General features: G+C 44.6%; 1 protein-coding gene across 1 annotated transcript; it reads right to left on the bottom strand.

Moving 5' to 3' along the window:
• Positions 1-213: 213 nt before the first annotated feature.
• On the bottom strand, positions 214-16,247 carry LOC133001523 (uncharacterized). The gene is made up of 8 exons (XM_061071121.1): positions 16,137-16,247; positions 13,102-13,131; positions 12,786-12,906; positions 9,983-10,095; positions 9,547-9,595; positions 4,343-4,455; positions 1,528-1,941; positions 214-600 (listed from the first exon to the last, which is right to left on the bottom strand). The coding sequence occupies exons 1-8, from the start codon at positions 16,245-16,247 to the stop codon at positions 238-240; spliced, it is 1,314 nt and encodes a 437-aa protein (XP_060927104.1). The 3' UTR covers positions 214-237.
• Between the last annotated feature and the right edge of the window lie 416 nt (positions 16,248-16,663).

The following is a 16,663-nucleotide window of genomic DNA, read 5'->3' on the forward strand; positions in this document are numbered from 1 at the left end:
TAAGCTTTGTATGTGGCCTGTAGAAACACATTATCAATTAGATAATAGAGTGCACATTCTCTCTCTCTTATAGCTGGGGCCGTGTATTATCCAGGGGGTTATACAATAAACATATTTTGATTTTAAGATGCTCACATAACCTGACATAAAAGGGTAAACACACATGTTTAAAACATTAAAGCATTAAAATAAATATTCTCGGCTCCACTGGTGGACAGAACAGGGTCTGTTGGTTTTTTATAGCTTCTTCCAAGAGGCGCCAGGGGAGAAAACCGCTCTCCTGTGTGTTGGACAGTACCTGGATGCTTCAGAAGAAGAAGGAGTAGGAGAAAGAGAGGCTTTGGCTCGTGGTCTCTGGTGGAAGGAAGGGGACGTCTGAATCTGTTGTCCAGGGGTCAGACGGGGAGAAGGATTGTTAATCGGAGACTCTGGGCCAGTGTGTATTCTTGTTCTTGAGTGGTGACAGGAGGCCACTCTCTGAGCCCCAGGACCTGAACATCTCCCAGGAGGTCTGGGTTTTAGTCTCAGCTCGGCACTCTGCAGAATGCTGCTATCACTTCCAGATTTTTGGAGCAGCTCAGTCAGATGAGTAGATCTCTCCTGGAAAGACAAACACATGTGAAAACAAAGAAGAATACAGCGAAAATAGCCTATATTCCGTACTCAGGACCAACTTCTGAGATGCTAGGTTAATGACTTGATGCATATATATAATATAATGTACACTTTCTTATTTAAACTCAGCCAAAGCAATTCAACACAGCCTCTCAGTTCAACACCACTGACTGTCGCTATCTCACACGATCATATAAAATAGAACAAATAAAGGGTTGAGGGCCAGCAGCCCTGAGATGTTGCCAGCTCATCCTGATAGAAGAAAAAATAATGTTTGGATTATACTCACTGAGGCAAACGAGGCTAAGTTAAAGAAATAAAACTTGATACGTGCAAACAGGTGTGCTTCTCTTTAGAGACACATGGATCATACACCAGTGACAAACCTGGACCATTTAGATTTACTCTTTTTGACCAGCGCAGTTCTAAGGCTGCATTCCAGATGTGTGTTAATCAATTGACACAATCTTCGGACGCAAGTTCACAACTTTTCATAATAAAAGCTTTGTGAATTTGCTCAAAAGGTATTATTGCAGCAATAAAATGAACATTGTGCCTTTATTTTGCAGACAAACAGGAAGTGATTCTATGACCTTTCAGTCCAATATGGTGAAATAAACATAATCAATTCTCAAAATGATCGGGGGGGGGGGGGGCAGATATATTGCTGCCAGTTGCCGACCACTGCTGTAGTTTATCTGAGGAGGTTGAAGAAAACAAGGCGTTGTTTGCCTTTTTATTAAAATTGTTTTAATATTGAAGGTATCAAGTGTCCAAATCACACCACATATGACACTGTATTTTCTCGATGCACACGTCAGGTGTGAAGCCGATTTGATGAACAGTTTCACATCCAAACAGACAGACAGAGATTTGTGGAATTAGTTGATAGATAATCCCAGTAACACTCACTTTTTGAGCCTCGGCTAAAACTCTGCTATGAGCTTGTTGTCCGGTCAGCAGCCTCGGCAAGCAGCTGGCTATCGGCCTGCACTGTTCTCCCGCTGTCTTAGGTAAAAGATGCAAAGTGGTGAAGACTGTTTCTCTGCTCGCTCTGCTCCTGCGTGGGTCTTTCCTCAGCTCCAGCGGCCCCTCTGTTCTGCAACCCTCCCTCTCTCTCTGCCCCTGGTCGGATTTGATTGATGAGCGGCCATTTCCTGTCCTGTCTATCCCCGGTGCAGACCTGGCTCCGGCGAATGCTGAATCAGGTATCGCTCCATTGCCCTCATCATGGTTTTTCCCCCCCCCGCTTTCTTCGTCTTTGTCCTCCTCCTCCTCCTCTGGGCCCTCTGGTCTCTGCAGATCCTGGATCCTGTGCTTAAAGTCCTGTCAGGAAGACACACAATATCTGTTCAGGTTTCTCCTATTGGGACACATGGATCTAAAAAAAGCTAAAATTTCACTTCAAAGTAATTCAGAATTTGATGATCTATTACTTATATTAATTAAATGTAAGCACCACCTTGGTTGCTGTCATACCAACAGTTTCATGGAGGTCACATATCACTTTTATTTTATTGTATTAGTTGAAATACAGGTTCAGAGCTTGGCTTCATGCACCCAAGGTGTAGGGAGGTGACAATGGACTTCCCAGTGGCAATGAAAATAATTTTTGGTAACCAGAGGTTTGCATTAAAAGTAAAAGTTTTGAACATCCATTGCACATCTGTCAATTCTTTGAGAAGGATCCGTCAGTTGTGACTCAATCTGAGGTTTCTCTGTTTTTCCCTGTTTATAGGGATTTATGTAGAGTCCAGTTGAGGGTAAAGGGATAAGTTTTATTTTCCAAGAGCTGAGCAACACAAGTACTGTAATGAATTACTTTTTGCTATTGAGGAAGTATTCTTATTACTTTACAATGATTAAACTAAACATGCTAGACTCAACATATCAAAAAGGAAACTATAAAAAGTAAATCCACTCGTAAAACTGAGACTTAAATATGGTATGTCTGGTTTATGTGTACGTACAGCCATCATATTGCATGAATGTGTGTGTGTGTGTGTGTGTGTGTGTGTGTGTGTGTGTGTGTGTGTGTGTGGAGATGAGGGAATTGCCCTGGAAAAAGTTGCCTTCACCAATGCACAGTATAATTCTAATTGGCTTTATTAGGGGGCTTAGATCTAATACCAGCTCCGTGCACTGCCTTAGGCTCTGTGGGTGTGTGTGTTTGTGTGTGTGTGTGTGTGTGTGTGTGTGTGTGTACCTCTGTTTGATGTTTACGACTCACCAGATCTCTCATAGAATGTTCTCTATGTAACAGACATGAGTGGATGGACTAACACAGCTCTACCACAGCAATAAAACTCAAATCCCCCCTCAGCCTGCTGCAGCATGTTCCTCCCGCCTGAGAGCAGAGGCCCCAGTCAATAGGCACAGACAGCATTTAGAGGTTCAAGTCCAATGAAGCGGCGGCAGCGCAGCACCAGATGTAATGAAACCGACTTAAGGCGAGAGGAAAGCTGCATGAAACTGCACCGCAACATTTGACCCCATTTAAAAACTTGATACCAATTAGAGAGTTCTCGGTGTAAATTATTTAAGAAATCTCTCTCTCTCTCTCTCTCTGAACACACACAAATAATTTTTACGGGCATGCACGCATGTATGCATGGACGTGCACGTGCATCTCACACATTAACCGATGAGGATATACACACACTCTTGTGCACTGACACACACACACACAAATTCCACCATGCTCTGGAAACAGACTTCTTAATGAAGCCTTCCCCAAGTGAAACTAGAGCAGAAATATATACTGGCCCATTTCTGCCTTCAGTTCACCCTCCTCTCCTCACGCACTCTCTCCCTCTCTCCCCCTCTCTCTCTCTGTCTCCCCCACCCTCACCTTCTCCACATCATTTGTTTTATTCATGTTTCGTTGTCTTTCTCTTTTGTCTCAATGAGTTAAATCACAACCCCTAATTTATGGCTCCAGGCAAAGACACTTCTCCAAACAAAGCGGCTGATGAGAGGGGATGAGTGAAAACATACAGCACGCGGCGAGCGGTGTGTGTAAATCTTAAAATGTCTGTAACTGACTTCTTTTTTGTCTGTGGTTATATACATTAGGAATGAAAATGTGTGTGTAAAAGAATGGCTGTGATGCAAAATGAAAAAAGGGCTCTGCACCGGAGAGGGGAAGTGTGAGAGAGAGAGGGGGGGAGAAAGAGGGAGAAAGAGGGAGAAAGAGGGAGGGAGGTAAATCCAGTGACACTGAGTGGGGAGCACTCAGGTGTGGTGAGAGGATTATACAAAACCCTGAGTATGAATGACAGTAAACACCTGAATGACAGAGATGGGGAGGGGCGGGAGCTTAGGTGTGAGCGTGTGTGTGTGTGTGTGTGTGTGTGTGAGTGTGCTCCTGGGTGACAATTTACCAGTCGTCACTGATATTCTGAGAGGTGAGTGAATATATTCGCTACTTTGGGTTTTGAGCGCTGTGCTGTTTACTCAAGTGCAACTTGTTATGTTGTGTCGCTCATTACTGCATGCATAGAGAAACAGCTAAATGAATGGAAGTGGGTTTGAGAAGCAAACAGTGGGTGCGCGGCGTATGAGGAATATCAACAAGGCAGACAGGAAGTGCAGAAGAGGAAGATATCAATCGGGAGCGATCCACTGCTGTTGAGTTAGCGAGTGAGTTACAGATCGAGCCGTACAGTGTGCAAGCGAGTCAATAAAAGGGCCATAGAGCAAGAGAGAGGAGGTGTGTTTATCTTACTTGGGCTGTGTTTTCTTTCCCTGCGTGTTCCGTCGGTGGGGGATTCCTGTCAACGTCTCCGAAGAGAGCTTCACGTTGTGGGTGATCGCATCCTCTGTTCCTCTCCCTGCTTCCTGAAAACACAAACGCACCACCATGGGCGGCTGTGGCTGAGGGGTAGAGTGGTCGTCCTCCAACCTGAAGGTCGGCGGTTCGATCCCCAGTCTGAACCATCTGCATGCCGAAGTGTCCTTGGGCAAGATGCTGAACCCTCAATAGCCCCCCATAGAATAACAAAGTGCTGCAAGTAGATGCACTGTATGAATGTGTGTATGAATGGGTGAATGTAAAACTGTACAGTAAAGCGCTTTGAGTGGTCTTCATCAGACTAGAAAAGCGCTATATAAATACAAAATCCATCCATTTACCTCTCAGCATCTACAATCAACACTTTTACTCCTTTTTACATATTAAACCCGATACTCATCATTCTCTATATCAAAACTTTTAAGTCTAAGCTGGAGGCAGGTCAAATATATCTTCTGCTGCATTGTCTATGCCACCCAGCAGAGAACTTGGACTTGGGATGAAGGAGCTGCTTTTCTTGCGAGCTGTTAGTCGGAGAGCTCGCACATTCCAACCCGCTCTTGTGGAATACTCAAATATGTCTTTAACCTTTGGCTTGAGGTTAAATCCAGAGGAGAGCAATACATGTCGATTCCTAGATCTTGCTCTGAGTGAAATCCCTCACCTCTGGAGCTCTATCGCTGTACAGTGCTGACTCTACATGAAGCGTGACCCCGTTTCCCCCCCGGCGACCCCCTCCTTCTCTCTCTCGCAGCCTTGGAAGATAGAGGAGCACAGGGGAAAGGCATGCCAAGGCAGTAGACACTTTTAAGCAAAGATTAAAGGTTTTTCTTTTTAATCAGTCATTTGGCAGCGATGTTAGCATTTCACCCTGGTGCGGCTAAGGATCAATTTTTAATGCTGCTGTGCAGAGAGCAGACAGGGTGATTGGCAAGAGAGAAGCTATTTACAAAGGATCTATTTACAAATTTCCCATAGAAATATGCAGAGGGCACAATTGACATCTCTTACAGAATTTTAAATGAGCATTCTCCCTTTTTTTCCCTTTTCGTCATGAGGCGCGACCTCTGTGAGCCCCCGATGATCGCTGCTCTGCATGTGAGTTTTATGTGTGTGTGTGTGTTTGCACTCACATGTAAGAATAATAACAGAATCTATACCTCTCCCTTGTGTTGCATTGTGTTGCATTTCTCCGTGTTGTGCTGCCAGGGGCTGGGTAACTAGGTCAATCAACCCCGGTGTAAACACATCACAAGAATCCACCAAGAACATGCTAACGACAATGACTCTTTTTTAATTTATGTCTGTACTTCTCCACAGTTAAACTTTATATATATGCACAGTGTAACTCCTTGAGGGATGTCAAAAGAAGCCCGTGTATATCTAAGGAAAAAATAGCAGGTAGCGGGTCGCTAGCTCCCTGACATGCTGCATGTACTTAGTGCTGCATGACTTCCATAGCAAAAAGTCACAGGCAGGTAATAAAAAGTATGATTGTTGAAGATTTGAATTTCAGTGGAGTTGTTGATCTTTACAGTGGTCGAGATATCTCACACAAGCGCATTAATGGAAAACACAAGAGCGACCAATGGATGTTGACAATTAATTGAGCAGATTTACTTACTGCAGTCAAGTCATGGATGTATGGGTCGAGTGAACCTAGGTTTGTTTAAACCTGAACAAGCCAGTCGCCCACCCAAATGTGATGCTTGTCTATTTGAAATGTTACGGTACAGGTGCGTTCTTCCTTTTTGGGCTCTCTAAGCACCTGTACCATAACACCTCAAGTAGACAAGCATCACATTTTGGTGTGTGACTGGCTTGTCAACTCTCACCTGACTGCAGTAAGTATCTATGCTCCTTTCATTGTCAACAAGCGTTGTTGCTAACTTCCATTATTATTGTGTTTCTGTTCTGTGGTTTTGAAGTAAGTTTACACTTCTTTATTCGTGTTTTCTGTTAATGAGCTTGTGTGAGACATCTCGGCCACCGTAGATCTTTGAGAGATGTAAAAGCCAGAACAGGACGGACACAGTCCAGCACAGACGGGGACTGACAGCTAAATACTACAGACTAACACACAAGTTCATGTATATACAGCCCTGACTCTACTGTCCCACCACCTATCAGTCTTCACATCCATCCATGAATCAATCCATACATCCATCCATCCATTATCCAACCGTCTATTCATCCATTATCCAGCCGTCCATTCATTCATGCAGTCAACTGGCCTTCCAGCTGACCAGCCCACACACCATTGATCCGGTGATTGACCCTGCACTGGCTGGATCGATGCTCTCTTAAATGGCATCATTGTAAGCTCTTAGGCACAATGGCCGGCTGTTGTTTGTGCAGTTCATTTCCAAGGTAGCGCAGGGCTCTAACCCGAGTCCACTCTCCTTTCTCCTCTGTTTACATGATCACAGAGAATTGAAGCGAGGGGGATACAGGATAAAAAAAAAAGGTATCGAACAACCAGCATCCTGTGTACATGCAACAAAGGGGTCAGCGGTCCGTGCACAACTACCTGTAATGACTGACTATTAGATGCTTTTGGATAAAGATGTCTGGGATACAGCAGGTTTACAGACACATGACTGCACTGGCAAGATGGAAGACAAAATTTATAGATTGAATGTGTAATGGGGCAGATTAACACAACGAGATGCAAACTGAGGGTTAAACTGAATCTAAATAAATCCACCTCAATAACTACAATGTTACTTTGTGATTTTATTTTTCGATTCAGCATTTCATGGAAACAATTGCTGCAGATCCACTATAGTAAAAAATAGGCCAGAATATGAACCTGGAGGAGCAGCAGTATTCAGTAAACTCATGCTCAGTATATCACTGTGCAGTCTATCGTGGCTCGGTGTGCATACAGAAACCCTGTTGGGTTAGAGCCGGGTGGGTCTTGGCATTAAATGACTGGGACTCTGACAAGTCTCCGAGTTCTGTCACGGCGGTTCACAGGTCTTGTTAGCCAAGGTGTCGGCAGGGGTGGAAATGACTGTGTGCGCGTGTGTGTGTGTGTGTGTGCGTGTGTGTGAGGTGAACATAGACAGCACTCCTACCTCCACCTCCTCACCTGACACCAGCAATAAAACTAAACAGGCCAAGGTGCCGTGTGTGTGTGTGTGTGTGTGTGTGTGTGTGTGTGTGTGTGTGTGTGTGTGTGTGTGCATTGAAAAAAAAAAGGGGCATGTGTGCTGCAGGGTTGTTGCTGCTGTCACCAATTTGCCGGGGCCTCCAGACGGGAGTTGGAGCAAGGTGACGGAGCTGTAGCTTGATAAACACAGAAGCCCTGCTTCGATTTCCCATCCAGTCCACTTTGGAAACACATGGCTCTTCCTGGGCGCTCCTGGCCCAGGGATGAAGGAGGAGAAGGAGGTGGGGGGCAAACGGGGGGAGGAAGGAGAGCCACAGGAGAGCCACAGTAATGGGTGTGCTGCGAGGGGAGAAGAGCAGTGAGGGGGGGGGGGGGGGGAGGTTGGGCGAGGGAGTAATGGAGGGGAGGCAGAACGTGGCGGGGGAGAGGGGAGCGGAAGGTGACAGGCCTCAAGGGATCAGGTGTATTTACTTGGAAGCGCATGACAGAGCCTCCGTGCCTCCGAAGACTCCGAGAGATTCTTTTAAAAGGTGAAAACACAACAGGAACGTTCAACCTCTTCTTCATTCTCTCACTCTTAATCTTTCACTCTCCCGTTCCCTCCATCCCTTTTGCCTGGAAACGACTTGCCGCCTCTCCGCTGACGTCTGAAGTTTTAAAAGAGCAGAATCCAGTCGGAGGAGCAGCCGAGTGTCTCTGCCGAGGGAGGTGGAGCACCGAGCTCCCCTCTGCCCCCCTAGAGAGTTAAGGAGATCACACTTTAACCCCCCCCCCCACCGAACCCCACCCTGCCGCTCCTCTCCACCGTGCCTCAACACCAACGTAAGAGGACAAGTGTGGGCTCTAAGCACCAGTGATCAAACACAGGCGGCTGTTGGGTGTGCGAGGCTCAGGACGGCTGGCCTAATAGGATTGGAAGCCCCCAGGTGAGCCAAAGGACACCTCCAATCAGCGTGATTAGCCAAACGGCTGAGCAGCGGTTCCAGCTCCGGCGCTGAGTGATGCACGGCACTAAAAGGATCACATGTGCGGCGCGGAATGCAAGCGAGTCCTGCAGCGCGCCGCCGCCACGTTTGACGGTGCATGTCTAAGTTTTGCAGTGGGATTGATGGAGGTTTAAAGTTGCACGCAGTTTTTAAAAGTGTCGGGGTGAAGTGGAGATTTGGACGGTTTGCTAATCGCTATTAAGTTCACGGGAGCGTGTGATGTGGGATGATGTTGTGTTTGGGGCCACTTGGATAAACAGAATATTGTGTACATGTATGTGCACGGCCGTAATGCACCACTGCACATGCATAGGCACATATACATTTGAAGACCTGCAAACGCACAAAGTTAAAAGCCTCACACATACATTACACACCCACACACACTCACACACACACACACACACACACACACACACACCCCCCCCCCCCCCCCCCCACACACACACACATACACACACACAAAAGTAAACAAGTACAAACACATGCAGACGTGTAAACTCAGGTTTGGACACATCTGCTCACTCACTGTACCTAAATAGAAGTAAACTTACACTTGCACAGTCTGATGGAAGCGCACACACTCGCACTTATAAACGCATAGACACACACACACACACACACACACACAAACACACACACACACACACACACACACACACAGGCTTTTATAAACTCATCATATCCAAAAAACAATTACCAGAGACTAAGCTCATCACTGACTAAGCAAAAGTCATCCGGCGTGTAAAACACACAATATAATTAGCACACATCAAGCTGCTGGGTCCTACTGTGCATTAATGATGCCTCCCTCTGAAGTGAATTATGGTTTGATGAGTGAAAAGTGAGTGAGGAGGGGCTTCGAGGAGGAGCGAGACATCATTTAGAGAAAGGGAAGAGAAACCGGCGTGGAGGAGGAAGAGGGAAGACGATGGAGGAATTGAACTGGTTTACCTTTGTTGAGCCACTCCCCCCCAAAAAACAATGAACCAGTGGGATGTGTGTGAATGTTTCGGGGTGGGCGATGGGGTACTCACGTGTGGTGAGGACCATCATGTGCCAGGTCCCACAGGCGACATCACACACCTGCGTAAGAATCATACGGTTTTAGAATTTTCCTGCAAATGGACTTTTGGCATTACATTCTGTCAGTTACAGAATAAACAACACACAAAGTTTAGGTGGTTATTCTGCAACATCAGCTGTGAAAGGCTAAACACCATCTGGGACATCATTTAATGTCACGTGGCCAGGAGTGATGTATATTCTTTGAACCCATTGAAGGCAGTGCTCAGCGTTCGGTCCTGTGTGATTCAGTGTGGACTTACCCTTTAAGAATTTATGCATATCCAGCCAAATCTCATATACTCGAAAAAATCCTGAGGCTTTCATCTACTTCCCTCTTGAGGAGCCGGAAAACATCATTTGCGCAGTCTTACTCAAAAACGCACACACACACACGCACACACGCACCTTTCTGCCTGCCAGTGCAACAGGCTGGGGGGTCCAGAGTCTTCTGAGGCCTGGATGGTCAGTGAGCAGGGACACACAGGGGATCTGTCCCCAGAGGAGCAGCTCGCCACCTGCTGCAGATGTGGACACAAGAGGGAAATGCTCAGAAACATGCAGAGTCATCTTGCCACGTTACTACTTCCGCCAAGGAGGTTGGTTTCATTGGTGGTTGTTTCTGATTTAGCAGGATTATGCAAAAACTACTCAATCAAATTCCACGAAATTTGGTGGAAGGGTTTGGAATCCATTAAATCCAGAGTGGATCCATCTAATTGAGTCGATCAACTTTCTTTAAGATGGTTGGACAGGCGTTCTCCAAATGTTCCTTTCGATTCTGAACTATGGAAAGTAAAAAGACTCCTGTGAGGATTTATGTGTTGGCTTGAGGTTCTCATGTGTTTCCCACCGTGAACAATGCATTACAAGCTCCTCGATCATATTTACTCATTCAGTGGCCCTGGAGCCAGGAGGGAACCAGACCCCGGGCGAGCACAGAACCTTAAAACTCAGATTTCGAAAAAGAAAACCCATAATGAAAAAAACGTTGAATTTGACTTTAAAATACATCCTGTAAGTTTGGTTTAGTTGAGAAGAGGGTAGTGTGTGTGCGGATGTACAGTACTGCGTTGAAACACACACTCTCACTTTTCTTCATGGCGTGCTGAGCAGAGGGAAGACATTCTCAGTTGGCACTTATCAAAAGACACACACACAGGCACACACACCCAGTATGTACTCACACAGAGCAAACACTCAAGCATCCACTCACTCATACTACCTCAGTCTGCCTATTTAAACCTGCCACTAATAAATTTATATTTACTGCCTGCATTGAGGACTTTTAAATTATGGCATACAATAAACCTGGCACACACATCTCAAAAGCTCTTTCAGGGGATGTTAAAGCAATATAGTAAGCAATTTTCCAAAGTGGATTACAAATTTCACATCCAGGTTTTATTGCACATTACGATAACTTAACCACATCTAAATGTTCTGCATAAATGGGAAATATGGGCTGCTTAATATGCTATTTTTCATTTTTTAAGAAGCGCTTTGCAAACCCTGCCAAGCAAGGGAGCATGCTGGTTTGTATGGTGGGGGAGTCAATAATCTTTATGAGGTGGATTTTAATTACAAGGAGATAACTGAGTATCCTCCTCACGGCAGGCCTCCATCAATCTCTATCCTGCATCAAGCTCTACGTAGCCTTACCGCTGCATACGTGCACCCACACCCACACACACACACACACATATGCACACACACGTGCACACACAGACGCAGATACCCTTTCAGACATGATTGATCAATCAATCAGTAATGTATTATTTTCATTTCACTGAAACTAAATAAAAGCATGAGGCGGGCGTTTCGAGGCGTTTTAACCCACACACACACACACACACACACGTGTGCTTAAGCTGCTAACACACACATACATAATGTATACATACAGACACACACACACTTGTGCGCTTGTACAGAGACGCTGGCAGAGTAATCCAGCTAAAAAAGGTTAAGGCTGATGTTTTCCCAAAGAACGACCGTCTGTGAAAGGTCAGATCAATCATGTGCTAAGCATGCCTCATAAGCAATCCATAAAGAGCTTGTTTTAAATAATAACATTTTATAGATCACCTAAAGACATAATGTACCAAAGGCAAGCGGGGCTCCACTCTCCAAATAGTCTTCGCTGCGCCAAGAATTCAAATGGGACCAAACTTAATATGTTCACTGCAGTTCATTTAATGAACCAGTGGCATTTCGAGTGAAACTACGCACGCAGTGCCAGCAGACGTCTCTGTTCAACAATAGGCAATTCTTTTAACCGAATATTGCTGTAGAGCCGGGTGCTGTAAATGTGCCCCGGTCTTGAAACAAGTACAATTCCTTTTTTTTTCATTCTCTCTTTTAGTGGCTGATGTTACATTTGTTGTGTAACCACTTTAATTCCATCTGTCTGACAGAAGGAAAAGCAGCAATTGAAGGAGAAGCAGTGGCTTGGCACGTTGTAACGGTGCAAATGTATTGGAACTAGTTTCGTGGCAGTTCAATTGCTCTCTGTGGAGCAGAGGGGCCATGAATCGGATTGCTGGAAAATGTAAAAGACAGAGAAAGGTATAAGAAAAAAGGGACGATCTACAAATACTTTTTTATTCAAGTAAGTTGGCAAAAAGAGAAATCTGAGTTTGACTTTTTTGGGGGGAGATACAGGAAAGACGGCCGGGCGAGTGGAAAAGCTGATGTAAAGAGAAGGTGTTTCCTTATCTCCCGGTCTTATTAATAACAAAGTAGCTACAGGGACAGACATATCTTCACAGCAGTAGTTTAGGGGAAATCTGGTTTAACAACAAATCAGTTCATTATGTACTCCATCTAACACATAACACTGCATCGGGCTGCAGTGTTGCACAATTTAGCTGGGATGGTTTAAGAGATATCGAGAGCTAATGAGGTTGAATTTGTGCTCCGAGTGATGTCATTTGAGGACACCGAATCCTTGTTGTGTTAATTAAAACTCAATGAAATGATGTAGATGAAAAATGAGCATGGCTCAAAGCCACAGTGAGGGATACTGCTGGGAAAATAAGGTTTTCAACTTATTAAGTATTTTTTGGGGGGTATATTACGCGGAGTGAATACAACTTTTAAAGATTTTGTAAAAACACACGTCACAATGAGATGATATCTGCAGTGACAGAAAGTGAAGGACGCTGAGGGAGAGAAGAAACCTCACCCAAGGCTCGCAGGTCTGGCTCACCTGTGACAGCTGCACTGTAGCTGTCCCCTGCTCGTACCCCTGTGACTCCGGCGAGCTGAGAATAGTTGAGAAGATGAGGAGCAGAGATGTGAATCCTGTCCTCGCCGAGTCCAAGCTGTCCCTGCGAGCGAAATAATGATACAGTGTCAGTCACAGGATTAAATAAAAGTTTAATCCCGATGATTTCATTCCTCGTAGACAGAAGAGTTAAATAAAGACACATGCCGGAGTGGCGTTTCAATTTTGGGGGAAAGATGAATCTTCCCGCTAAGCGTGGCGGCGTAATATCGCGAGCTGCTCAGAATCTATCTTTCACCTCATCTTCCTTCACGCTGCCCTGCCGCTCCTGAGCGTAAACACGGTTGTTAGATTTGTCAAAGAGTGTCGTAATTTAAGTGCATCTTTGCAAAGCCCTGTTATGATATCTGCTGCGCGCGGTTAAATATGACACAGGGAACTGGCAATTCATCTCGGCTCAAATGGCTGCCGCCCAGGAGGAAATACTGTTAGAAAAGGCTCTTCGCGTATTTCTTTCACCAGACCAAAAAAAAAAGCATAGTGTGTTTCATGTTTCATTTACCATCATGTGCAACTGCCTGGCAATGCAATCCCTCATCGGCGAGCGTGTCTGTGTAAAACCTCTATTCACACACAAAGGCTTAATAACCACAGCATCTCGTGCAGTACAATAGAATGCATTGTCCTCAATTTACATCTCTCCCTCTCTGTGTGTTGCAAATGGTGAGGGTGTTCAATTTGACTTCTCTCAGCTGTCCTGCTTCTCTCTTTCCTGCTCGCTCCTGCAGAGACAAAGGGATTTCGGCACTGTGCTCATGTGCACGTCAGCATGCCCTGGCATATGTTTGAAAGTGAGCACAATATGTGTGGGTTTACATTCTAACTGTGTGTGCGTGTGTGTGTGCCGTGGAGTAATCTGGGTCTTTAATTGCTTATTTGAATGTGCGCTACAGTGAGGATTTGTAGACGCGCTGCAGCATATGTTCCTGCTGAGAGCGAGAGAGAGAGCGAGTGTGTGTGTGTGTGTGTGTGTGTGTGTGTGTGTGTGTGTCTATGCGTTTGGAAGTGCGAGTGTGTGTGCTTTCATCAAAATGTGCAAGTGTAAGTTTACTTGTGTTTAGGTACAGTAAGTGAGCAGATGTGTCCATACCTGAGTTTACACGTCTGCATGTGTTTGTACTTGTTTACTTTTGTGTGTGTGTGTGTGTGTGTGTGTGTGTGTGTGTGTGTGTGTGTGTGTGTGTGTGTGTGTGTGTGTGTGTGTGAGTGTGTGTGTGTGTCTGTGTGTGTGTGAGTCAGTGAATGAGCGCTGTCAGGTGCTGCTCCATGCTGTGCCAGCTGCATCTGGAGCCATCTGTGTTGGGGCTCAGTGGGGGGGGGGGGAGTGGATGACTTTAATGTACTTGAACCCCAGACAGACCTTTCCCAGACAGTTGTCAGTATGAAACCAAGATAACTGGGCCCAGTCAAGCTGAACCGGCTGATCTGGGAGGTGAGCAGCAGACAGATGCTTTGGTTACACTGTAACCCCGGTCAGACTCACTGGGGAACCTCTGGCACTCAGATACACACAAACACTGGAATCTGCTTGTTCCAGTGGTAGGAGAGTCGTGTTTTATATCAGGGGCCGCTCTCATCTTTTCTGAGCTGTCAGGCCTCTGTCGCCTACTTTCTACAATGTAGTGTATCTACATGATCAGATAATTAAATTAAATCGAGCTGGACATTTCAGTTTTTACCTCTGACAAGGAGGTTATGTCCGTCTGTCAGGATTGCTCGAAACACTATTTTCCCTTGGTGGTATCTATTTAAGATCCAACATTTTTGTTTTGTCACTTTCTTTCACTTTGCAGAATTAAATTCAGATCGACTCAAGAGGATCGGTTGGTTTCTGTTATATAAAATGAGTTGTATTTCTATTTTTTTCTTGCCTGGAATCTAAAACACTGGATAGTTTCTTCACCTCAAAACCTCTGAGAACTTCAAGCAAAAACCATTTGAAAAGGAAAACTCATTCTTTAGCAGAACTGCGCTCAACTCATGTGCCATAACATGGGAAAGTGGTCGAGGCAGATATTGATTTGTTTTAAGGGGTCAAAGTTTTTTAAGTAAACATTTCTAATAGTGTGTTTGTGTGTGTGTTACATTTCCACTGATATCCCAGGGTGCAAGGATCTGGATGAAAACTATCAGGCATATTTAGAGGACTGATATCTATCTCTGGGGTTTGGCTTGCTTGATTTCAGAGGACTGTTGGGCTTCGATAGTGGTGTGCACTCTATTTCTAGTTTGCTCACAGAGTTTGTTTCAGACCTGGGATTTTTGCGAAAGTGGGAGCATATTAGACGGAGGAACATTTTTAGGCCAGTGCTGAAATTAAAAACCTGCTTCAACCTCAGCAGGACACGCTGAGACGTATTTCTGAATTAATGAGCACAAACAAGTCTCCGACACACAAACACAGCATTTGGAGGAAAGAGGATGGAGACGGAGAGAGAGAGAGAGAGAGATGGGACGATCGGGGGGGAACAGCTCATTCTGTATTAATTCTGAATTATTTGCTATTTTCAGCTGTTAACGTTATTTGGTTAATCATTGCTTACATCAGTCACAAATGCATGATTTACTTTCAAACCCAATAATAAAACATACTAAGAAGTATTCTGAAAACAATCTAATAAGTATTCTTCTGGTGTTTACAATTAGAAGTGGTATTATTTTAGTAAAGACCTGGGGAGGAGTTGAGATTTGATTGTCAGGATTTATTTGTCATCTCCTCTTTCAGCCCCTTACACTCAAAAAAACTACCACATAATAAAAAAAAAGAGGGATATCGATTTAAAATGATAACAGCGCTCCACACTATACCCACAAAACTGAAAACAACAACAATCCTGCACCACAAAAGACAACACAGAGGCCCAGTAATGATCTTGCAGCAACAATATGATTAGTGAAGCACAAAATCAATTAATGCAGCAGCAGAATCAATAGGTGTCTCTCAGCATATATGTCCTGCAGTTAATTAATAAACAAAAAGGACATTAAGCAGCGGAGCATCAGACTGTGGCAACGACTGTCATCAGTCACGACGTGTGTACTGATGGCATCAGCAGGAAGGAAAAGGGGGAAAACACAGACAGATATAAATGTGAGCATGGCATAAACACCACACACACCCACGGGCAAAGATGCTCACACCATGTAATACACGAGCACAGAGAGGTTTCTCTCCTCCTTTTGTTTTTCATGTTTTCTTCCCTCACACAGAGGAGGACCTGTAGATCAGCGGTATCAATAACGCTCATTTTACTCCGCTGCTGCAGCCCAGACCATATTAGCATCAATTTGGAACAGGTCCAGGGTTCGATGGGGCCTGAACTGTGTTGGAACCAGGCCCGGGGTTTCCACAACCATCAGACCGGCTCCTTTATAATTTACCATGCCTGATGAGTCACCCGCATCATTACATTACAGACGGGGCTGCAATGGAAAGGCCAAAAAGCCACACATATCTATTGTATATGTATAAACACATGCTACAAGCTGCTGCTACCCTGGTGACCCTGCTTCTCAACTACATTTCACCAGTCTGGAAAATAATAAGACTAGGTATGAAAAAAGAAATGTAATGCTTTATTATCTGTGGTCTCAGGTACATGTGTTCAGTATTATATGTATTAAATATATGAATGTAATATTTGCATTTTTTATATACAGATAAAGAGACCACCCCAGACTATCTTAAATCTGCATATCTTCATGTATGGCAGCCATTTTATTCCAGTGTTACATTTTTTAATATCGGAAACATGTCAGTAGTTTAAAGAATAGAACAAAAATGTTAATTTGATCTTAAA

This window comes from Limanda limanda, chromosome 5 (assembly GCF_963576545.1).
Source record: "Limanda limanda chromosome 5, fLimLim1.1, whole genome shotgun sequence".
Taxonomy (NCBI): Eukaryota; Metazoa; Chordata; class Actinopteri; order Pleuronectiformes; family Pleuronectidae; genus Limanda; species Limanda limanda.